Source organism: Canis lupus, chromosome 5, assembly GCF_048164855.1.
Source record: "Canis lupus baileyi chromosome 5, mCanLup2.hap1, whole genome shotgun sequence".
NCBI classification, from domain to species: Eukaryota; Metazoa; Chordata; class Mammalia; order Carnivora; family Canidae; genus Canis; species Canis lupus.
The window spans coordinates 17,008,067-17,033,965 of NC_132842.1; the positions used below are offsets into that span (position 1 = coordinate 17,008,067).

The 25,899-nt window shown below is 38.7% G+C and overlaps 1 protein-coding gene across 1 annotated transcript; it reads left to right on the top strand.

Annotated features, from left to right (window-relative positions):
* The first annotated feature begins 7,326 nt into the window (after positions 1-7,326).
* Positions 7,327-18,386, top strand: LOC140633125 (patched domain-containing protein 3-like). Its single transcript, XM_072825148.1, is given in 3 exon segments — positions 7,327-7,399; positions 16,187-17,233; positions 17,236-18,386. Coding segments are annotated over 3 exon segments (1,398 nt in total). The 3' UTR covers positions 17,514-18,386.
* The last annotated feature ends 7,513 nt before the right edge of the window (positions 18,387-25,899 follow it).

Genomic DNA, 25,899 nt, shown 5'->3' on the forward strand with positions numbered 1-25,899 from the left:
CTGTGAGATGGGAACTTTTTTTAATCCCACTTTACATATGAATAGAGAGGCACAGGTAAATGAAGTAACTAGCTAATAAGTTCATGTAGTAAGTGGAAAACACAAAATTCTAATCCACAGCTTATATTTCTTGACTACTTTTTGTTGTCTTCCTACCAAAAAGGGGAAATATACTAATCTTTATTTAATAGATTAAGTTAGATGTTGGAGGAGTGCTGCAGAGTTTGCACACCAGGGGCTTGGGTAGTGTTTGTAATGTACTCTTTCCTCAGTTTAGCTCGTGGCTTCCTAGGTGTTTATTTTTGTGCTTCTTAATTTACATTGGTGTTACATATGACCTTTCATATGTATCATCCACTGCCCAATTAAAACTATAAAAAAATCCTGATACCAGTATAAAGATGAGTGGGTAAAATCTAAAGACACATTTTTTAGGTTGCTTTAAAATTTTTGACCTATTCCAACATGGCTGGGTAAAGGAGAGATTGGAATGGTTTCTGGGAACCCAAGGGAAGCAAATCTCAAGTTTTGTCATGTAGTGACCTGCATGACAATCATTTATCCAGCACTCCTTTTCTACAAATTGTCCTTTTCCCCAAACTCATGGTTACGGTGGGAGGCAATATGACCCGGCTTTTGGGACACAGTTGGTTGGGCCAAGAGTGGTTACCTGAGTCAAGACATTGCTCTGGTGGCAATTCATTTCCTGGCCTCAGCTAATTACTCTGTAAGTAAGCACTTGACTCAGGCTAAGCAAGAACATGACTCAGGCTAAGACAATTAGTGTCCTTTCTCCAAAATCTTAGAACTAGAACTGGCAATCTATTAAGATTTAAACTTATTCTTGCTACTAGACTTTTAGAGAAAAATCCACTTGTATTAAAAAAATAAACAAAAAAATTTAAAAAAAGGAAGCCAAAGCAGAAAGAAAAACAGATGAATCACAAGAGTCTTGATGGCATTTGAGGCTTGGTTTCAGATGTTCCTAAGGCCCAACAACACCCCAGACCTTATAGAAACTCAGTTGGTTTGTAAGAATCCACAGCCTACATTTAACAAATTATTTTCAACATACTTTTAAAAATAAGTTTCTTTCATTTTTACCTGACAAAGTTCTAATTTCTTTGTCAATGAATCAGCAGGCAATGCTGTAAATAATTACAAGGCAGCTAAGGGGCACCTGGGTAGCTAAGTTGGTTGAGCATCTGACTCTGGATTTTGGCTCAGGTCATGATATCAGGGCTGGGCCCCACAGCAGACTCCATGCTCAGTGCAGAGTCTGCTGGAGATTCTCTCTTTCTCTCCCTCTGCCCCTCCTCCTCCTCATGCTCATAAGTAAATAAATAAATAAATAAATAAATAAATAAATAAATAAATAAAATATCTTTAAAAAGTTACAAGGCAGCTATCAAGATACTGAGGACTGTTTCTCTGATGGCCACTGAAAGCTTAATAGGTTACAGACCCAGGACAAGTATTTCTACTGAACAGTCAAAAGAAAGCACAGTTAGCAAACCAAGACATATAATCTATTTAGTAAACAGACAAAAGTAAAGTCACCAGGATTGTAGAACTTCCTTTGCTAAAAATAAAGAGGGGAAAAAAACTGAGAAGCAACGTAGGAATCAACAGGAATAAACTGTTTAAACTCTTCCTCAAGTAACTTCCTGTCTTATGTAAAATAAAAACGGTAGACCAGATAACTGCCAAGCTCATTAGTTGTTTTTTTTTTCTTTTGAGACAGACAGAGAGGGTCAGAGGGAAAAGGAGAGAATCTTAAGTAGGATCCACACTCAGCAGTGGAGCAGGACTTGATCTCACAACCCTGAGATCATAACCAGAGCCGAAATCAAGAATCAGATGCTTAAGCCACTGAGCCACCTAGGCGCCTCCCTCATTAGTTCTAAAATTCCTTAGCTCTGATGTTAAAAACATCAACAGTAATGCATAAATTTTTGAAAGTCCTAAAAACATGATTTTCATATTGAACACAACTGTCAAAAATGGAGGTCTTAGCTGATTTAGTTCCAACAGTAAAATCAGACCAACAACTTCAGAATATTCTTTATGGGTTAATTCAGAAATTTGTGTTAGTGACAAATTGTTACTACTTCTCAGATGTTATTTGTGAAATATAAGTTATGGTCTATGCATTTTAGATACTAAAAATACATAGAAATGTTGCATACAGATCCAAGAAGGCAAAGTTAAGTCCCTATCACTTTATTTCTGTATGGCTTTTAATTTAAGATTGTTACTCAGCTCAAGATCCAACTCACATTTATTTTCATTTTAAATTATTTATTTATTTATTTATTTATTTATTTATTTATTTATGATAGTCACAGAGAGAGAGAGAGAGAGAGAGAGAGAGACACAGGCAGAGGGAGAAGCAGGCTCCATGCACCGGGAGCCCGACGTGGGATTTGATCCTGGGTCTCCAGGATCGCGCCCTGGGCCAAAGGCAGGTGCCAAACCGCTGCGCCACCCAGGGATCCCTATTTTCATTTTAAAGTCTGGTTTGTTTTTAATTTCACACCAGTGGTTCACTTTATTATCAATATTTTCTTCACTGTGACTTAGTATAATATGAATATGCAATTAGAGTAATGATTACCAAACATTTTGACAAGTACAGAAAATAGTAGTTAATGTTTTGCATCTGCTACAAGGTATGTCACCAAAACAACCATTGATTCTGCAGAATAAGGAAACACCTACACAAAGTACATGACAGAAATATGAATGTCTAATGAATTTATTTTAATATTTGCTTACACATTTTTATAAAAGTTACCATATGTTGTTTAAATTACCTGTTAATAAAATTAGTGCCAGAACATTGTCACTTCCAGAGCTTCACTCTGGAAACCGTTTTAAAATTATAATCATTTTAATTTATTTCTGTAAAATGTAAAATCCTTATTTCTGTAAAATCCTTCATTTCTAAATATCTAATTTCTAAAATTAAAGAGCTCTGAGATCTCTTCCTTATAACAGTTTTAGTGGTGCTGTTGCAATATATTTTGTTTGTTTGGTAGACTCAAGTCCTAACAAGAGAGAAAACCAAGAACTATATCTAATGACCTCAAATTCAGACTATAGACTGCAGAAGGAGAAGGCAGACTGCTCATACCTTCAGTCTGCAGCCCTGGAAAGCACTGCAGATCATCAGTGTTGTAGGAGCTTGCTGCAGGGTGTAGGGACCTATCGGTCCCTATCCTTCCCAAAGATTGTGCTGAGGGAAAACACCTCAATCAGGACAACACTGGAAAGTCTAAGAAACTTCCCAGATGAGTCTATGTCACCGAACTGCCACAAAAATTGAGATTAGAAAGGCATAACCAAAACAATTGTTCTATACGTTATAAATATTGGCATAGATATTTTGTTGTGTATTGGGTATTTATTGAGTTTGCACAAAGTGCTAGCACTGTTTTATGCTCCTTAGAAGCAGGTACACTGGTTGGTTCCCATTTAACTTGTCCAAGGTTACACACTCAAGATGGTGCCCAGTTGGGAGGTGAACACAGGCACCTGACTACAGAGCTCATAACACTAACTGGTGCACAATGCTACCTCTGAATAATTGAATGTGAAGGGCTAGATTTATTGGTACAAATGACACAAACACAACTTTGTGTCTTCTTTCCGTAGGTTATATTATTAAGGACTTAACAACTTTTCTAGCTTTATATTTTTTGAGTCTTATATCAATGTTTACAGGCTCTGGTTTATCACAAGTACTATTTCATGTGGAAATTCCACATAGTAAAAAATTTTTAAAATAGGACTTAAATCACAAAGCTGTCCCATTTGTAGTACTAGCAAAATGAGTATCAAAGAATCTGCTCTGCTCTCAAAATGCTAAGTCAAACATGAACCCATAGAGTCATGAGCTCCCCAAAGCAGGCAAAACCATGAACATATGTGCACATACACAGTTTCCCTGAGAAAAGGTCACATGGCTTTTATCAAATACTCTCACCTTAAAACATGAAGAACCACTACACTAAAATCTCTTAAAATGTAAAACTGTGACTGCCCATATAACTTTATTATATAGGAAGAATGTTAATCCATAAAAACCTTGGCTGTGATATATTTTTCATGGTAATGTAAAAAGTTGGTATTGTGATTTATTCAAAAGCAAAGTTAGAGAAAAATTGAAAATTTCTGCAGTAAGGTTTACAGTGAACAACTATGTTGAAAGAAGAAGCAACATTAAGTGGTACAGTGTTAACTGTTTCATCAATATGTGGGCTAGACTGAGTTATCTTTTCTTCACTTATCCCTGAAGGGAAAAGAACAAATGGCTCTGTTCAGTTTACGATACCTCCCTATAAGAGTGACAGCACTGAATTAACATTTTAGAGATTATCTTTCTGTAGCTTCCACATTTGAGTTCTTTTTTTTTTTTAAGATTTTATTTATTTATTCATGAGAAATAAAAAGAGAGAGAGAGAGGCAGAGACACAGGCAGAGGGAGAAGCAGGCTCCATGCAGGGAGCCCAATGTGGGACTCGATCCCGGGACTCCAGGATCATGCCCTGGGTCAAAGGCAAGTGCTAAACCACTGAACCACCCAGGGATCCCCACATTTGAGTTCAAATGTATTGTTACAACAGGAATTAAAAACATCAACTTTTATTGACAATATAATGCAATCACTTGAAATCTTAGATAAAAAGCACTTAATGTGTATTTGTTACTGAAAACCAGATATTTTTGAGGCACCTGGATGGCTCTGTCAGTTAAGCATCTGCCTTCAGCTCAGGTCACAATCGATCTTGGAGTCCTGGGATCCAGCCCCGCATCAGGTTCCCTGCTCAGCGGGGGGCCTGCTTCTCCCTCTCTCTGTCACTCTCCCTGCTTGTGTTTTCTCTTGCTTTCTCTCAAATGAATGAATAAAATCTTAAAAAAAAAAAAAAAAAGATTTTTTAGAAATGCAACCATGAATGACCTGTATCCTCAATACTATTTTGCAGATTGGAGCAGGGAATGTGAAAAAGAAGAGAACTGAATTAAAGCTTACCCACATCACATACTCCCGTTAGTACACAAACACATTACAGCAAAGCAATATAATAATTTTACCCAAACTTGATATCTTTTCTCTTTATGCAGCAGATAAGGATACATCATTTTATAGTGTAATAAGGAAATTTCTTTTGAACTGTACAACATGTGCTTTTACTGATTTTTATGTGACAGAGTTAGGAATTTAATCTGTTCTCTTTTTTAAATTTTTTGTGTGAGAGATAGTGCTCGCAGGCATGGGCATGTACTTGCTAGCAAGGGGGAGGGGAAGGGTCACAGCAGAGGGAAAGAATGTTAAGTAGATCTCACACTGAGCTCTGATCCCAATGTGGGACTCAATCTCACAACCCTGAGATCATGACTTTGTGACCATGATCCAAGGCAAAATTGAGAGTCCAACTCCTAATTGACTGAGGCACTCAGGCACCCCAGGGATTTAATGTGTTTTAAGAGTTAACAAATACAAGGATTCCATCCTTCAAGTTGCAAGAAACAAAACAGAATTCACATTCTTGTTATATTATCACTATATAATTGAAGTGTTTGAACCTAAGCCTGTCAATACACCCCAGTAAGTTGAATGACATTCATGTGGTATCCAGGAATTGCTGTGCTTACTTTTGTTTGTTGTTTTTTTTTAAGATTTTATTTATTTATTTATTCAAGAGGGAGCGAGAGAGAGCGAGAGAGAGAGTGGCAGAGACACAGGCAGAAGGAGAAGCAGGCTCCATCCAGGGAGCCCGATGCGAGACTCGATCCCAGTATTCTGGGATCATGCCCTGACCCAAAGGCAGATGCTCAACCACTGAGCCACCCAAGCGTCCCTGTTTTGTTTTTAGATTTATGAGAGAGAGAGAGAGAGAATGGGGGCGGGGAAGGCAGAAAGAGAGGGAGAAAAAGAATCTCAAGAAGGCTCCATGCTCATTGGCTCAAATCACAACCCAAGAGTCAGATGTTCAACAGACTGAGCCACCCAGGAAAGCTCCAAGTGTGCTTTAATCTTAATAATGGATAGAAGGCAATAAAGAAAGGAACTTTGCAGCAATGTAGACAAGAAAAGTTTTTTTTCCAAACTAGACTACAATATTTGGTCCTGAAAATACATTTAATATTCGTTGAACATTCAGCATAGAAAGAGATTGAATTATACATAAAAATACTTACAATGTATCCCTGAGACATCACTGGTGACCTTGCTTTGGAAACTTATTCCAGAAGCAAAGACAAAGAACATGGGGGAGGGGAATCTAATCCACAAACAAAAGTGGTTGATGGGAAAAACATACAGTGTATCAATAGGAACCCAGAGCCAATTAAATTTTGGTCCAAGAGTCAATTGAGATTCATGATAAAGCAGCCAAAGAATTGCTTTTATCCTTATTGTAGAAACAGACATTTGAATTAGGGCTCACTTGAATAAGAAAACACCATCACACATTTACTTTTAAGAATTTAAGTCCAGGGGGTATATGCAATCTTTGAATACAGCTCTTATTATCAGTGGAACTCACAGCAGAAATCTACCAGCTGTCCTCTTAATCCCCAAACTAGATTGATAAATGTTTTGAAATTTTACAGCCCATTTTCTCTGATAGTGATTTTGCATTCTTAATCACTTCTCCAGAAACTCTACTTCTCCTAATTAAGCATCCTAATAAAAATGTATGAACACATATACATGAACACACATCTTATTCTTCTTAGCTTTTCTCTCAACCTCTGAGCCCACAATTTTTTAAACATTTCCTTAGAGCTTCCTTTTATTACATCGTCCATAACAAGACACCTGCTATTCTTTCCTTTGTAACTTTTAGCAATTTAATGGCACCATGTGTGAATGTGGTTGACAAAAAAGGTATAGGGTATTGTTAAAATTATTTTTTGTTGTTTTTTTCAAGTTCTAGATTATTAATCAAGTCATTTATTTTAATTCTCATTATTATTATTTAAGACGAAGGTATGTTTTTTTCCAAAGTTATTGGCAAATTAACTTAAATCCTCCCCAAAATATTTAATGGTAATCCAGTGCAGAGGTAAAATCAAGATTATGAACACTCTTCTACCTTCCCTCTTACCCCAAATTCCTAGAAATGACAGGGAAAAGATTAAAATCTATAACAGTGCTGGAAAGCAAGAGAGAAGAAAAACTTTTGAGGCATTTCTAAGAGACAGAAAGGAGATAGAGGAAACAGCCATGGGAAAAACACAGAGGAAAAAAACTGCTGTGAAACTGGATGCTCTGCAAGTTTCTAAACTCAGAGGAGATGGGTGCAAGATGGATGCGAGATGGTTGGAGCCCCTTCCTCCTCCTGCAAAGACAAGGAGCAAGTATCTGAAGCATTTGCTCTAGGCTGGAGGAGTGAGTGTGGACAATTCAGCTGCCCCTTGCAAACAGTGTCAGTCAAGCAGAACAAAGCAATCCTTCCTAAGGCTATGAATACCTACCATTCCTCATCTGGTAACACATCCTATTCCTTCTCCCCATCACTGGAGACAGATCTCAACAAATACAGTAGCTAAACCCAGAACTGCCAAATATATGAGGAAAATAAGTATCATAAAAGAGATGTTCCAAACTTCATGAACAGAACCTAATACCAGAGGGAAAAAATGCTCAGTAGAAGGCCTAATAGAAGTGAAATTAATATCCTCAGAAGAACATCATAACTATGAAAAAAGAACAGGTCTTATAAAAATACAATTTTAGATCTTAAAAATTAAAAAATGTTATTATTACAATAAAACTCAGTATATTGACTGAATGATAGAATTAACACAACTGAAGAGCAAGTTAATAAGTGTTGTGCCCAAGATTGTGAATCCGAGAAACCACCAAGGAGCCGACACCGATGCAAGTACATGAGGGTTTATTTATAAGCTCGAGCTTGGGTCCAAGTATACTCCATACAATAGAACAGGGGCTTGGACCCCAACACTAAGAAGCACAGCAGTGTTATAGGGGCCATTGGCTTGAGATTGTAACAACGCAGAAATTGTGCAACGCAGATTGTACAGTCATGTCGGTCCACACGCAGGTGTCCAATTGAATCATGATTCACCCTATAGTGACCATCTGAACTAGCCTATTATTCTGGTTAGAATTGGCGCCCAGGTTTGGCAGGCAAAAGAGGGGTTTTCATTCCTTGGCTGGTTAAAGGTCAGAGGTCCTGCATTCCTAAGTGTGCTGGTTTCTGATAAGGGTGTGCTTAATAGCTAAACTAGGGTGAGGGAGTGCCTTAAACAATAGGCAGGTCGTGTGGGGGGTTTTACATGAGATGGCAGGTGTAGCACAAAATGGAGTTAGTCCTGCTCTGCTTGTCCAGGGGTAGGGGATTTTTGTTAGATTTCCTGGGTCCCACATTCCCCCCTTTTTCAGAGGATCCTTTGCAGGACCCAATCATGGGTCCTGGGCCCCTGTTGACAAAGGCAACGGTCTTAATTTTTCTCGGCCTCCACATAAGCTGATTACCCAGCTCAGAATGAATGGATAGGAAGGATGACAAAAGTTGAAGCTTGAGAAGGGGGTGCCTGGGTGATTCAGCTGGTTAAATGTCCGACTCTTGGTTTCAGCTCAGATCATGATCTCAGGGTCACGAGCCCACATGTGGCACCAGTGCTCAGCACAGTCTGCCTGAGATTCTCTGTCTCTCTCTCTTTCTCTCTCCCTCTGCCCCTCCCCCTACTCTGTCTCTCAAATAAATACATCTTAAAAAAAAAATTGAGGCTTGAGAGAAAGTCCCAGAAAATCCTGCATCTATCAAATATGAGTTCCAAGTTAAAAAGAGAAAGAGGACTGAAAAAAAAAGTAATGAAAGTAATGACAGGAAAACATCAAAAGTGAGTCTCCAGATTTAAAGGGATCATTAAAAATTAAGCAGGATGAAAAACAACCTTAGATATTAAAGAGGTTCAAAACAAGTCTCCCCAAAATGTGTCATTTGGGCACATGGACTATCTTAAACTGAAAACAATCAAGACCCAGAAAACTCAGGAAAAATTTTTACTGCTCCCTTAACTACCTGAAAGAATTTAGACAGAGGCCTAGCCCAGAAAGACAACTATTATCAGGAATAATTTATTATTATTATTATTGGAGTTCAATTTGCCAACATATAGCATAACACCCAGTGCTCATCCCATCAAGTGCCCCCCTCAGTACTCATCACCCAGTCACCCCTACCCCCCACCCACCTCCCTTTCCACCACCCCTTGTTCGTTTCCCAGAGTTGGGAGTCTCTCATGTTCTGTCTCCCTTTCTGATATTTCCCACTCATTTTTTCTCCTTTAGGAATAATTTTTATCTGAGTGACAGATCTGTATGGCAGGGCAAACATCTAACTGCCAAACATCTTTTTTCCCCATTGTCCTGTGAATCATCCTCCTCCCTTTGAAGCCCCAGGTCCCTGTCCCATTTCTTAGCATATAAACAGGAACTGCCCAGCTTGACCTTATGTCTCATATTCTTACAGCCCCTCTCATACATATGTAATCAAATTTGTTTTCTCCTATTAATCTATCATATGTTAATTCAATTATGAGACCAGTCAAATAACCTTGAAGAGTAGAAGAAATTTTTTTCTCCCCAATAATATGTTCTTATGAGATGAAAAAAAAAGAATAATATCTTAAAAGCTTTCAAAGAAGAAATATAATTATCTGCAAAGAGGAATGGATCCAATTGGTATTAAATTTTACTATAGCAATGCTGGATACAAGAAGTCGATAAATTAAATTTTCAAAGTAGCAAATGGAAATACAAATTTGAATCTAAACAACAAAATATTCACCAGTAACAGGATGATTAGATGAGATGCAGTACATTCATATTATGAGCTATGATTCAGCAGTTAATCATAACGCCATCTCTAAGACATATTGTTAGTGAAAAAGTAAGTTGCAGAAAGATATATGTCAATCATGGTTCAACCAGAGAAACAGAATTAGTAAGAAATATGTAATAAGAGATGGATCACAAAAACTTGTCTCATGCAATTATCAAGACTGGCTAGGCAAGCTGGAAAATCACAGGGCATCAGGAAGGGAGTAATCTACATCTGTCAGTTGCAAGCTGAAACTCATGCCCCCAGACAGAATTTTTTCTTAAGAAAAGACTCAGTTCTGTTAAGACCTTTCAAATTGGGTTATCTGGGATAATATCCCTTCCTAAATCAACTGGTTATGGACTTTAATCACATCTTCAAAGTACCTTCAAAGCAACACCTAGATAGGTGTTTGATGGAATTATTAGGAAGCATATAACCTCGCCAAGTTGACACATAAAACCAACCATCATGCATGTGACTTTACATACACATTTGTATTATGATACAGATGCACTGCTGCACGGTGTGTGCATGTGTGTATGTGTGTATGTAGACAGAGAGTTCAGGAAGGATGCACATCAACTTGATAACAATAAGACGGAGTAAAAATTGGCAAGTTGAAAAGTAAAGTGGTGTAGAGCAAAGAGGAGATTCACCTTTTACTCTTTGTTCTGGTTGGGGATGCTGATAATGAGGCAGACATGGATGTGCAGGGGCAGGAGGTAAATAAGAAAGTGCCGAGCCTTTGGTCTACTTTTTCTGTGACTCTAAAATTACTCTAAGAATTAATTTCTATTCTTTTTCTAAGATTTTATTTTTTTATTTTTATTTTATTTTATTTTTTTAAAGATATTATTTATTTATTTGAGACAGAGTGAGAGAGAAGAGCATGTGTGCATAAGCAGGGTGAGGAGCAGAAGGAGAAACAGACTCCCCATGGTACAGGGAGCCCAATGTGGGGCTCAATCCTGGGGCTCTGGGATCATGACCTGAGGCAAAAGCAGACACTTAACTGACTGAGCCATTCGGGTATTCCTTTTTAATTTTTATTTATTGATTTTTTAGAAAGAGTGTGCACAAGCGTGGGGGGTGGGGCGAGAAGCAGAGGGAGCAGGAGAAAGAGAATCTTAAGCAGGCTCCATGCCTCAACCTCATGACCCTGAGATCATTACCTAAGCCAAAATCAGGAGTCAGATGCTTAACTGACTGGTCTACCCAGGCACTCAGAAGATTTTATTCTTAAGCAATCTCTACACCCAACAGGGGACCTGAACTCACAACCTCGAAATCAAGCGTTGTATTTCCCACTGACTAAGCCAACCAGGTGACACTCTGTTCTTTTTTTAAATGACAGATTACCAGAAAAAAAGTAGCAATCAGGTTGGTAGCAGAGCTCTTATCAGCAAGAATAAATGCTGAAAGGTAGTAGGAAAATATCTTTTATATACCTAAGGTAAAGAACTCATAACATAGAATTCAATATATAATAAATTATCATTCAAAAGGAAGATAAGTCAATATATATTCAAGTATGAAAGGGGCACCTGGGTGGCTCAGTAGGTTACGTGTCTGTCTTCAGCTCAGGTCATGATCCTAGGGTCCTGGGATCCTGAGCAGGGAGCCTGCTTCTTCCCCTTCCTCACCCAGATGGTGTGTGATCTCTTTTATTCTCTCTCTCTCTCTCTCTCTCACTCACTTTCTCTCTCAAATAAATAAATATTTTTTTAAAAGTTTGAAAAACCAAGAGTTTACTCCTCACTGGCATTTGTGAAGAAACTACTAAAGAATATGCATCAGCCATAAAACTGAGTCAGAGAAGGAAAGAGGAAATTCAACAGGTGAGCAAATTCATTTGAAAACCATAGCTAAACTAAATGAAGTATTGAGTGTGAAAAAAATAATCACAGTATGAGGTGTCTGGTGGCCCAGTTGGTTAAGTGTCTGACTCTTTCTTTTGGCTCAGGTCATTATCTCAGGGTCCTGGGATCAGGCTCCACACTCAGTGAGTAGTCTGCTTGAGGATTTTTCTCTCCTTCTCCCTCTGCCCTTTCCTCCATTCTCTCTCTCTCTCTTAAATAAAAATAAATACATCTTAAAAGAAAAAAATAACAATAGTAATTTTCACAGATGTTTAAAAATTGGAAAATTCTAGATAACAATACTCAGAAAGCTGATGGCAGGGTAGTTTAAATTGAAATAAAAAATTAAAAATATTTTTGTTGCTTTTGGAAAAGAATAGTTAATACCCTTAGAACTTGTTGGAAAGGGGTGCCTGAGTGGCTCTATTGGTTAAGAGCCTAACTCTTGATTTTCACTCAGGTCATCATCTCAGGCTTGTGAAACTGAGCTCCAAGTCAGGTTCCCCACTCATCAGGGAGTCTGCCTCTCTCCCTCTTCCTCTCCTTCTACCCCTCCCCCTGTATGTGCACTCACTCTCACTCTCTCTAAAATAAATAAATAAATCTTAAAAAAAGAAAAGAATTTGTTGGAGAAATAAAACTAAGATACATGTTGAAAATTTAAGAGTAAAAAAAAATAAAAAAAATAAAGAAAATTTAAGAGTAATTTTTAAAACAAGCCATGAGAATTAAGAAAAAATGTAGTACTCCAACAATAAAAGCAGGAATAAAAGTAGAAAAAGCAAGTGGGAATAAAAGCTTGGCATAAAATAGGGTACATTCTAAGGAAATTAATAAATTCTTGAAAATTTCTCTTTAGAACACTATCCATCAAAACCTGCAGTCATTAATCCAGTACATAAGTGAAAATTCGTAGTTTTAAATGCACTTATTATAAAATAGGAAGCTGTCAAGTTAGAAAAAGAATTTAAAAAGTTGGAAGAAGGAAATAAAGGCAAAGATAGAAATTTAAAAAAACAATGATCAAAGAATTTTAAGATAGAGTTAAACTGCAAAATCAAAACCTGCTTCTCTTAAAATATTAAATTTTTTTTAAAGTGCTTTAAAAGTCTTCCTAAGGAAAAAAGAGAGTAAACACAAATTAATAATAGGAATGGAAAAGGGGTCATAAGTACAGATAAAAAATAGTTTTTTTTTTTAATTTTAAAAAATACATGAAAATGTTCTGGCAGTTTAAAAATTAGTGACATAAACACATTTTTAGAAAAATTATCAAGTTGGCTTAAGAAGAAATTTAACACCTGATTCACCTTATACTACCAAAGAAATTTAATTGGTTGGTAAAAATTTCCATCTCTTAAAGGAACTAGACCCAGATAAGTCACAGGAGAGAACTCCCAAAAAACAAAAGCCCAGGACCAGACAGCTTCACAGGCAAATTCTACCAAACATTTAAGGAAGACTTAATGCCTATTCTTCTCAAACTATTCCCAAAAATAGAAAGGGAAGGAAAACATCCAAATTCATTACTATGATCTAGTAATTACACTACTGAATATTCACCCAAAAAATACAAAAGCACTAATTCAAACGGATACATGCACCCCTATGCTTATTGCAGTATTATTTACAATAGCGAAAATACAGAAGCAGACCAAGTGTCCATATATACATGAAATGAAATATTATATATAATGGAATATTATTTATAACGGAATATGATTCAGTTGTAAAAAGAATGAAATCTTGCCATTTGCAATGACATGGATGGATCTAGAGAGTACAATGCTAGGCAAAGCAAAATAAGTCAGTCAGAGAAAGACAAATACCCTATGACTTCACTTATATGTAGAATTTTAGAAAGAAAACAGACCAGCAAAGGAATAAAAAGAGAGAGAGAGAGAGAGAGTAATCAAGAAACAGACTTTTAACTATAAGAACAAACTGATGGTTACCAGGTTGGTACCTGGTGTCTCAGAATACAGGCATCTGAGCAGACCCTACAAGATGCATAGAATATATTTCAGCCATTATATCTGCCATATTTGAGTGATATAATTCCTAGAGCTGTGGCAAGACAATCAGGACCACCTAAATTATGACTAGCTTTAGAGTGTCCTCTGAGTATCAAATGCAGGGATGAATAAGATGCAGTCCTTGTCCCTAAGAAGCACACAGTCAAGTATTGGAAACAGACTATCATGTAACTAACAGCTAAAAGAGAAACATCTTGTAAATAAAAATGGGCAAAAAAAATTAATAAAACATTTAAAATAATGGGCAATTGCCCTTAATTTATGCCAAACTGACTTTGGCTAACCTGAGAGAATGGGACTTAGAAAAGAAGAAACGGGGACAAGAGAAAAAAATCGGTCATGGGGGCTGCCAAAGAAGAGCTGGGGAATAGAAGGAAATGGAATCTATATAGTGATGAGAGATGAAGAAAAGGTAACATTTTGTCTGATTCATTTTATCTAGACTGAAGGTGGATAAGAAGCAGACTAGATAAAATTTTAAGTTTTACACTATATTCTTGAATTCCCAATACCCACCACCCCCTTCTCATCCAGAAGGCATTTTCTAGAGTATAGAGAATCCTATCCTGACAAAGTAGACACCATTCTCAGATTAAAGGCCAGAGGGTTGTCTGCATTGAAATGATTTAAGAGACATATCACTTAGGACAGACAAGTCACTTCTCGGCCATGTTACAGCTGCAAGGAGTAGTCTGGAGTTCTGAAACAAATATGAAAGGGTTTCACAACTCAAAAATAGCAGATGAGCTCATATTAAAAATGCCAAATTCCTTTTATGGAAACTGGTGGAAAATATTTAATAGTGGCATTTTTTATTGACATTCTAAACCCATACAAACATTAGTAATCTAGATAACTAGAATAGTAAAATAAAATAATCTAGAATCAATCATCTAGAATGAAGAAACTAGATAAAATCAAATCCCGAGGCACATATTTTTCTATAGAATTTAGTACTTCACAGTGGCTGATTTATGAGCAATTGTAGAAATTTAGTGGTTGTATTTTGAGATTTATTTTTTTAAAGATTTATTTATTTATTTATGATATACAGAGAGAGAGAGAGAGAGAGAGAGGCAGAGACACAGGAGGAGGGAGAAGCAGGCTCCATGCCGGGAGCCCGACGTGGGACTCGATCCCGGGACTCCAGGATCACGCCCTGGGCCAAAGGCAGGCGCCAAACCGCTGCACCACCCAGGGATCCCCCTGTATTTTGAGATTTAAAAAAAATACGTTGATGCTGTGCTAAAGAAATACCATAAAGATGGGCACTAAGAGGTCCTGTGTTTGGTTTTGAACATTACAGAGTACTTGTGATCACCCTCCCTCTAACATTTCATCCTAAAATCTTTAGGAGGCCAGCTGAGCCCTTCTCTTCATAAGGTAGATACAGTTTGGCAAATGGAAATCCCAAATCAGTTCCTCCATTTAAATGTGCTACAGATGCCACTAGATTTATAGCACACCAACAATAAACGCAGCATGTAACTAGGACTTGCAACATGCAGATAAAGGAGAAAAGGAATCCTCAGGCCCACTGACCATAACTTTTAAGATAGAAAACAGGTGCCACCTTGTGGTTATTAAGGCCACTCTTAAACAATGACTTTCTGGAAAGCCAACTTAACGAAATCACCTATTTGTTTCTCCTCTAAAATGCTGTTGAAGATACCTCCCTTATACTCTTGGGCTTGGTACTCTTGCAGTCTGGAGATTTCATTAACATCCTCTATCTACCCACATAAAAACACAATCACTATTCATGCTAAGTAACTGCCAACCGTGGCAAACATGGCAAACAATTTTCATAACTCTGGGAACCTCTCTCCACCTGCCTTTCAGTTACCTGCATGTTTAAAGGTAGGTGAGGATTTCCATTAAAATGGTGACATGAACCCAGGGGTCCCTCCATCCTGGGAGCTGTGGAACAGACCAAAGATAAACTTATCCTCACTTTTCATTCTACACACTTACTTCTGACTTTCTACAAGGAGAATGTATCTGCTACGTTTGTAGTTAATAAAATATAATAAAGTGTACCAGGTTCACCTTACCCAAGAAGTGTGTTACTGGATGGTCTCCGGAAAGATTGGCATGTGTGTGTCGGGGGCGGGGGGTGAGGGGTGGGGTGACAAGTCAAATTCCCCCAATAAAATATGTGGGTCTTGTAGAACGGGCACGCATCTCACGCAGCATTAAGAAGTGTTTCTGGGGATCCCTGGGTGGCTCAGCGGTTCAGCGCCCGCCTCTGTCCCAGGGCCTGATCCTGGAGACCCGGGATCGAGTCCCGCATCGGGCTCCCTGCATGGAGCCTGCTTCTCCCTCTGCCTGTGTCTCTGCCTCCCTCTCTCTCTCTGTCTATCATGAATAAATAAATAAAATCTTAAAAAAAAAAAAAAGTGTTTCTGTTTGAAACTAAACTCCGGAGAGGAAAGGCACGCCACAGACAAGTCAAAACGCGCGCTCCCCGACGGCCCCCTGGCCTGGCGCGAGCAGCCGCAGCCTTGGAATTCTCCAGCCAAGGGTCGGGGGAGGAGTTGGGCGCTGCGGCCAGTGGCTGCTTCCCGACCTGCTGCCCAGTTTGAACACCTTGCCTTTCCCTCCTGGAAATGCGCCTCAGTCTCTCCAAGGTTGCGCCCGACGCCTGGCGGGAGATGGGGGCGAAGGGGGAGCCCGAGGCCAGGGCCGAGAAGCCGGAGCCGCAGCCTGAGGCCAGGCGGGAAGCCGAGGCCCATCCCGGCCGACACCGGGCCGCCGCGGGACGTGGGCGCGGGGTCCCGGGTAGAGCCGCTCCCCGCCTCCAAGCCAAGTCAGGGACAGGAACCCAAGCTTGACTGGGCTTCGGGACAGCACAGGGCCCCTCGAGGCGTCTCCTCCGCAGTCGGGGACAGTGCGGAGCGGCCAAGTCTGCGGCCTCCCGGTCGGAAAGGCAGCTGGGCAGCCGTCCGCGAGACCCCCTGCCACACCGACTGCCCGGAGGCGCCCGTCAGCCGCGCCCTCGGAGGGCTGGGGCGGGAGGTGGGCTCGCAGCCCTGCGTCTCCCTGCCGGTGCCCGTGCTGCTGACGGCCGCTCTGGGCACAGGCTTGCGTTACTTGCCCAGCGATACCGAAGGAAACCTCGAGGAGCAGTGCGCCCCCATGGGGAGCCCGGCCAAGGCTGAGCGGCGCTTTGTGCAGGGGCGTTTCACCGCCAACCACTCTCACGGATTCTCCAACTCCTGGAAGAGCACCGGGGTCAATTTTGTCTCCACCCTAGTGGTTTCCGGCACTGCCTCGCTGCTGCAACAAGAAATCTTGGAAGAAATTAGTACATTGGACACTGTGGTGCAGGATCTGTATGTGGCCGAGGAAAACGGGACCCAGATTGGCTACGATGGGGTGTGCGCTAAACACCAGGGCGCCTGCGTGCCCTCCACCCCGCTCCTGTCCGCCTGGCGCATGAACAAGGACCTCGACCTGACAAACATCACTTTCCCGTCTTCAACCTATCGGGTCAGCCCATCTACCCGGCCGGCACCATTGGAGGAACGTTTTTAGGCAAGAGGATGGGAAGGAACCAATTACTCGTGAAAGCCAAAGCCATGCGGCTACTGTACTACCTGAAAACTGAGGATGTGAAGGACAATGAGCTTAGCAAGATGTGGTTGATCCATTTCCTGAACCAATCTACCAACATTGAAAAGAGTTTGGCCTCGAAGAAGATGTACCTGGTGGCTGGGTTTTATAGGGAGGCCAGGGAAACGTGGGAGGGATGATAACACTTTTTCTGAGGACCATAGCAGTGGCACTTCCTGATAATTTGGTGGAGCCCTTGACCTGAAGCACGGAGTGCTCTACTCCATTCGGTACTTAATCCAACTTCCTTAATCTCACACATCAAAGGATGCCACAAATCTTAACTCCTTAGTAACAATCTGGTGGAAAACACAAATCCCACATCCTCAAGGCCGGTATGTTCGGTACAGGCATCGACTATCAGGTTTTCTAGTCAAATTATGTTGAAATTCCTACTCTTTGTTAAAGTCTTTGCTGTTTGGGGGAGCCTCCTAAAACTAGTTTGAAGTTCACTAAGATGCAAAAACATAGACACCTGAGTGGCTCAGTGGTTTGAGCATCTGCCTTTGGCTCAGATCATGATCCCAGGGTCCCTGGATGGAGTCCGCACCAGGCTCCCCGCAGGGAGCCTGCTTCTCCCTCTGCTTATGTCTCTGCCTCTCTCCCTGTGTCTTTCATGAATAAATCAATCAATAAATTTTTTTAAATGCAGAAACAAACCTTTAAGCAGAAGTTCCATGGTGTCTTTGAAAAGATAACTAGCTCAGCATTTTCCAAGTAAGTTATAGCATAGTGCCAGGCACATGCTAGCTACTCTGTAATTGTTGGGCCAGCAAGCCTGCTAATACTTGTGAGTAAGCCTGGTCAAAGTGAGACAACTACTAGAAAAAAAGCCCTTGAAGACCAGATCTTTCTGAATTATCAATGCAATTTAAAAAGCCCTTGAATACCATATGTTTCTGAAATATCAATGCAATAAAATAGACAACAGCCTAATAAAAACTTAGAAAAAGTGACAATTTCTGTAGTTATTAATGATTCATAGTCTTATATAGAACTCATATTTTGAGTTCTGAGGAACTGAGAACTCAGGAGTTTTCAACTTTGGGTTTTTGCAAGAAACTGGAAAGCAGGCCAGATTTGTGGGAAGAAGCAAATCCATATTGTCTTCTTTATTCTAAAGTCATAATTCACTTACTTTGATCTTTTACTAAATTTTAACATTTCAATCAATAAGCGATAGCATTTCAATAGTGTTTGTAACTCACACACACATATTGGAATTAAAAGTTATTTATTGGAGTATATTTTTTTGGCAGATGGTCTACTTTATTTTTTTATTTTTTTAAAGATTTTATTTATTCATGAGAGACACAGAGACAGAGGCAGAGACATAGGCAGAGGGAGAAGAAGCAGCCTCCATGTAGGGAGCCTGATGTGGGACTCGATCCGGGGTCTCCAGGATCATGCTAAAGGGCTGAAGGCAGGCGCTAAACTGCTGAGCCACGCAGGGATCCTGATGGTCTACTTTACATCACTTTCTAGACAACTGGAGTTTGAAGCAACCTCTATGACAGTGATCCCCTTGTTTCATGTGGCATACCTTCTAATCATATTATTTGCAATCACATCATGCTACAGGTAAAACAGTTTTATTATTGGTTTTTAACTCTTTTTAAAAAATCTTTGTGTGTGGGAAAATACATAAAAAAGATATAGAATATGCCATTTCAATAATTTTTAAGTGTACAATTCAGTGGTATCAATTACATTAACGCTGTTGTGCAGCCATCACAACTATCTGTTTCTAAATATTTTCCATCATCCCAAACAGAATTTGTATAAGCATTAGGCAGTAACCATCCATGCCATCCACCTCCCAGTCCCAGTTAACCTTTCTCTACCTGTTATCCCTATGAATTTGCCTATTCTAGAGATTTCTATAAATGGAATCGTACAATATTTGTTCTTTAGTGACTGGCTTATTTCACTTAGCCTAATGTTTTCAAGATTCAACTATGATGTAGCATGTATAAAAACATTCCTTTTTATGACTAATAATTCATCATATATATATATACATATATATACATATAGCACTGTTTATCCACTTATCTGTTGATGGGCACTTGGAATGTTTCCTCCTGTTGGCTATTGTGAATAATGTTGTAATGAATACTGGTGTACAAATATTTGTTTGAGCTCCTATTTTCAATTATTTTTAATATATACATAGGAGTTGAATTGGTGAGTTATACGATAATTCTGTTTTTAGTTCTTTGAAGAACCGCCACACTGCTTTCCATGAAGGCTACCTCATTTTATATCTTACCAAGCAATGTATAAGGGTTCCAGTTTCTCCACATCCTCACCAACACTTGTTACTTTTTGTTTTATTGATTAAAGCCATCTTAGCAATGGCAAAGTAGTGGCAAAGTACTCAACTAATAATGTTGAGAGTCTTCCTGTGCTTATTGGCCATTTGCCCATCTTCTTTGGAGAGAAGTCTATGTAAGTCCTTTGCCCATTTTTAATTGGGTCGTTTGTCTTTTTGTTGTTGAGTCCTGTTATTGATGAGTAGTTTGTGTGTTTTGGAAATTAAACCCTTATCAAATATATGATTTGTAGGGGTGCCTGGGTGGATCAGTTGGTTGAGTGTCCAGCACTTAGTTTCAGCTCAGGTCACAGTTATTCTCAGGGTCGTAGATCAAGCACCAAATTGGGCTCAGTGCTAGGCATGGCACGTACTTAAGATTCTCTCTCTCCCTCTTTCTCTCTCCCCGCCCCCTACGCTCTCTTCTCTCTCTCTCTCAAATAGAGAAATAAACCTTTTTTTTTAAAAAAAGTCTTTCACCTCTTTGGTTTATTAAATTTATTTCTAAGTATTTTATTCTTTTAGACACTATTTAAGTGGAATTGCTTTCTTTCATTTTTTAATTGTTCATTGCACATAGATAGAAACACAACTGATTTTTCTGTGTTGATCTTGAGCAGCTTTGCTCAATTTGTTTATTAACTCTATTAGTTTTCTTGTGGATTCTTTGGAACATTCATGGATAGAATCTGTAAAAAGGAATAGAATTCCTTTATTTCTATTTCTTATCTAATTTATCTGGCTAGCACTTCTACTTCAGTGTTGAATGCCATTGGTGAAGGTGGGCATCTTTATCTTGTTCCCAATTTTAGAGGGAAATCTTTGTCTTTCACTATTGATTATAACATTAGCCATGCAGTTTTCATAAATGCCCCTATCATTTTGAGGAAGTTACCTTCTATTCCTTGTTTTTTTAGTGTTTTCATCATATGGGTATTGGATCTTATCAAATGCCTTTTCTGCATCTACGGAGATGATCGTGTGGTTTTTAAACTTTTGTTCTATTAGGGTGCTATATTACATTGATTGATTTTCCCATGTTGACTCATTCTCGCATTCCTGGAATAAATCCCACTTGTTCATGATCCCTTCGATGTGCTATTGAATTGGCTTTGCTAGAATTTTATTAAGGATATTTGCATCCATATTCAAAAGAGATATTGATTTGTAGTTTTCTTCTTTTAGTGTTTGTCTGGAATTGGTATTACTGTAATGCTGGCCTCATAGAATGAGTTAGGAAGTATTCCTTCCTTTTCATTTTTTGGAAGGATTGGTGATAATTCTCCTTTTGTGTTTAGTAAAATTTACCAGTGAAGCCATCTGGTCTTGGACTTTTCTTTGTTGGGAGGTTTCTGATTACTGATTCAATCTTTTCACTTGTTACGTGTCAAGATTTTCAGTTTTATCTTGAGTCAGTTTAGGTCATTTGTATGTTTCTAGAAATTTGTGCATTTCATCTAGGTTATCTAATTTGTTGGTTGTCTATAGTATTTTTTTTAAAAGATTTTATTTATTTATTCATAGACACAGAGAGAAAGAGACAGAGACACAGGCAGAAGGAGAAGCAGGCTCTATGCAGGGAGCTTGATGTGGGACTCGATCCTGGTACCCCAGGATCACACCCCAGGCTGCAGGCGGCGCCAAACCGTTGCACCACTGGGGCTGCCCTATAGTATTTTTTATCATCCTTTCAAGTTCTCTAAGGTCAGTAGTAATGTCTTTACTTTCATATCTGATTTAGTTATTTGTATCTTTTTTTTCTTTGTCACTCTAGATGAAGGTTTGTCAATTTGCTGATTTTTTAAAATAACCAACTTTTAGTTTTACTGGTTCTCCATTGTTTTTTATTCTCAATTTTATTTTTCTCTATTCTGATCTTTTCATTTCCTTCCTTCTGTTAGCTTTGGGTTTTGTTTTGTTTTGTTTCTATTTCTACAAGATGTCTAGTGGCATAAGATGATTTAAGAACTTTTTTCTTTTTTAATATATGAATTTATCTGTGAGCACTGGTGTTGCTACATCCCATAAGTTAGGGTATGCTGTGTATTTATTTTCATCTGTAGCTAAGTATTTTCTAATTCCCTATGTGATTTATTCTTTGGCCCATTAGTTATTAATAGTGAGTTGTTTAATTTCCATATATTTTGAATTATCCAGTTTTCCCTCTATTATTAATTTGAAGCTTCATTCCATTGTTGGTCGAAAAGATACTTGTAATTCCAATATTTTTACATTTTCAGACTTGTTTTGTAACCTAACACATGATCTATTCAACAGAATGTTTCATGTGCACTTGAGAATAATGTATATTCTGCTATTGTTGGGTTGAGTGTTCTATATAACTCTGCAAGGTCTAACTGATTTATAGTGTTGTCCATTTCTTCTCTTTCTTTATAGATTATCTGCCTAAATATTTTATCCATTATTGAAAGTGGTATATTGAATTCTCCAGCCAATATTGTAGAGCTATCTATTTCTCTCTACAAGTGTGTCAATATTTGCTTCATGTATTTTGGGTCTCTATTGGCAGTGCATGTGTGTTTGTGGTTTTTATATATTCTTGATGAATTAGTCTTATTGATATATTATATCAATATATAATATCCTTACTTGTCTCTTTTTTTAAAAAGGTTTTATTTATTTATTTATTTGAGAGAACAACACAAGCCCAGGGGAAGGGGAGAGGCAGAGGTAGACTCAGCAGGGAGTCTGACATGGGGTTCAATCCCAGGACCCCAGGATCCTGACCTGAGTCAATCCCAGGTGCTTAACTGACTGAGCCACCCAGGCACCCCCTTCTTTGTCTCTCTTACACATTTTAAGAATAAAGTCTATTTTGTCCTATATCAGTATATCCAGATAGAACTAAGCAAGAAGTCCTTATTTCTATCATAAGTTTGAACTGGCACTTTTAACTATATAAAAAAAAATTAATCTCTAATTTATTTAAGTATCTCCATTGTTCTGGAGTGGGGTTTACCTTGCAAGCACTTAAAAATTGTTATCTAAGCATTAGGGTTATTTCGGGTTCTTGTGATCAGAAAGCTAGAATATGAAAAATATCAGCAAAGAAAAGAACTTAGGTGTAGAAAGAGTCCCACATATTGTACCACTCCAGTGATTCTCACAGGAAAGTCACTCTAAACCCACATATTCCAAGGCCCTGACCTATTGAATCAAGTCTCTGGGGGTTTAATTTGAAAATTAACATTTCAAAAACTTCTCTAGTTCATTATCATGTGTAGGTTGGTTTAGGAACAAATGATGTCATTCAACTCTAGATTTTAAGAGACAAATGAGGCTTAGGTAGGTGAAGGGGGTTAAACACAATGGGTACCTCTTTAGAGTCAACTACCTCACAACTTTGTTTTTCTGGAACAAAAGCCCACATCCTGTAGAAAACAAACAAACTAAAAAACTAGAAGTAAGGGTAAGAGGGAAGGAGGAAAGAACTATGGGGAGGGGAAAAGACAAAACTCAATCTTGTTAAAGTCAGTAGAACAAAAAATAAAGTTAACCTAGCATGGAATCTATAAGGCACCAACAATTGGTTTGTCAAAAATTTTTCTACTAGCTAGTTGGTTCTGAAGATACAAATTTCTATCAATTCCTGCTTATCTTTACACATGATTATGGACAGTAATACAGAAAATCTTGTACCAAAGGCAATTATAAAATGATTTATATTTCTTTCTCTTTGAAGGCTTTATGTTTATCTAACCAACATACTGAACACTAGAACTCATGAAGTATAAGCATAAAGCAACTTTATTTTTTTTAATTTTTATTTATTTATGATAGTCACACAGAGAGAGAGAGAGAGAGGCAGAGACATAGGCAGAGGGAGAAGCAGGCTCCATGCACCAGGAGCCCGACGTGGGATTCAATCCCAGGTCTCCAGGATCGCGCCCTGGGCCAAAGGCAGGCGCTAAACCGCTGCCACCCAGGGATCCCGCAACTTTATTTTTGTCTCCCTTTGTTCCCGTTGAGTCTTGTAGGTAAAGCAAGCTCTTCCTCTGCCCCATGAAAACTCAGGTACGCCCTGTGACTTTTGTGATCATTCTTAGGTAAGACTAAATCCTCCAGTCAGAATTAAAATGTCCATATCCATGTCCATGTAATAAACAAAAGTGATAACTTGATTTGAAGCTAAGGATTCCCCCCCCCACCCCACCCCCACCCCAGCACTCTTAGCTGGAGCATGCTGCTTAGGATAGTCCTTCATGGAGAAAAAAAGGGACTCCCCAGCCCTCTTCTATCATTTCTCTTCCTACTTCCTGTCTTGCTAAGCTGACTTCTGGGTTGGAGCATGCCCAAGGAGAAGAGGAAAGGGAGCAGGAAATTTCTTAAGGCACAGATGCTGCCATGATGGTTCAATATGTGCCTTCTCTGGGCTCAAAAATAAAACTGATTCTTCTGTGAGTGTGTTAAGTTTCTTGGACATCTCGCACTCCTACCTACCTCTCTGTTATCACTGAAAATCTCTTGTCTATGTTCTGGGCAGGACCTCCTAGACAGTCCCAAAGACACTGGCCATTCTGCTTGTCTCATATACCTGTATATGAAGGTTATTCCTTGCATACACTCATTTGCCTCCCATAGAGCCTTTATTTGAACACATTTTAGGGTTTATTTTTTTTAAGATTTTATTTATTCATGACACACACACACACACACACACACACACAGAGGCAGAGACACAGGCAGAGGGAGAAGCAGGCCCCATGCAGGGAGCCTGATATGGGACTCGATCCTGGGTCTCCAGGATCAGGCGCTGGGCCGAAGGTGGCCCTACACCACTGAGCCACCGGGGCTGCCCATTTTTAGGGTTTATACTTATTGTCTTCATAATGAAGTTATATGAACAATAGTAAGACTTTATCAAATTTATGCTCTAATGTGAACCTCATTCTATAGTAAGTAGTGGTCTATTGAGCTTCTAGACTGTTTCAAAATTGTCTAGCATTTTGGAAATGACAAAACTTATACCAAATATTTCTGAAACAATCTGGAAAATCTTTCCCTTCTCAAATACACTGTAAACTATTGTTTACTCATGGGAGACATCATTACCTTTCAAGGAAGATGTGGATCTCTCACCAAACATACAGGTTGTTTTCTAAGAGCAATAATTTCTAATTTACCCCTTCCCTGCTAAATGAATAAAAATTTCAGAAGATTGGCCATTTTGCTGCCAGTAATCCCCAAACTGGCCTGAGCACTGGAATCATATGAGGAAAGTTTTAGACATATAGATTCTGCAGCTTCACTATAAACCTACTGAATCAGGATCTGCATGGCTGGATTCCAGGAATTCTAAAGTTCTAAAACTCTTCCAAGTAATTTTGATAAACTGCTTAAAACAAAATCCTTCTTGGGGACTGGAATACAGTGTTCCACTTCCAAATCTTTTCTTCCATTGTCTATTGAACATTAAAATAAAGGTCACTGAGAGAAAGTCAACTCAGCAACTAATCAAAGTAAAGTCATACTTCCCTACCTGAAAAATTTACACCAAAAAACCCAGAAACTTGAAAGAGTGAATGGAAATAAATGTGTTATATGTAACATTTATCCTCATTAATCTTTCTGATTTCGAAGTTCATCTTTGTTATTTCATATTTTAAACTGCTATAAACCAGTATTTTTTTTAAAAAAGTATTCATTATCAAATTTTATTCTAACAAAGCAATTTACTTTTTGAAGATTTTATTTATTTGACAGAGAGCAAAGCAGGGAGTAGGGTTAAAGGGAGAAGGAAGTTCCCCACAAAGCAGGGAGCCCAATGTGGGGCTCAATCCCAGGACCCCAAGATCATGACCTGAACTGAATTCAGGTAGACACCCAACTGACTGAGCCACCCAGGCACCCCAAAAGCAATTTACTTTTGCTGGAATTTTGTATGTATAGTTGATTTGGGGCCCTGAATTTAACTCCTAGCACTAGTGTGTTGAAAAAAGGTGAACCATGATTATGATGTAGAAAATCTTTTCATAATAAGAAAGTTTCATTATTTTACTGTTCCTATAGTAAAAGGTCTTTGGTCATGTTCTTGCTGTATTAGAATCAGTGCTTCCATTTCCATAGTTGACTCTCCTAGTTTTCAACCCAAACTTAGTTTCTCTCTCTTCCTAACAATGTCTAGAGACAAGGATCAGTAATTTATTTTAAAGCAGTTAAGAAACAAGTGAAATATAAAAGCAGAGATTGTT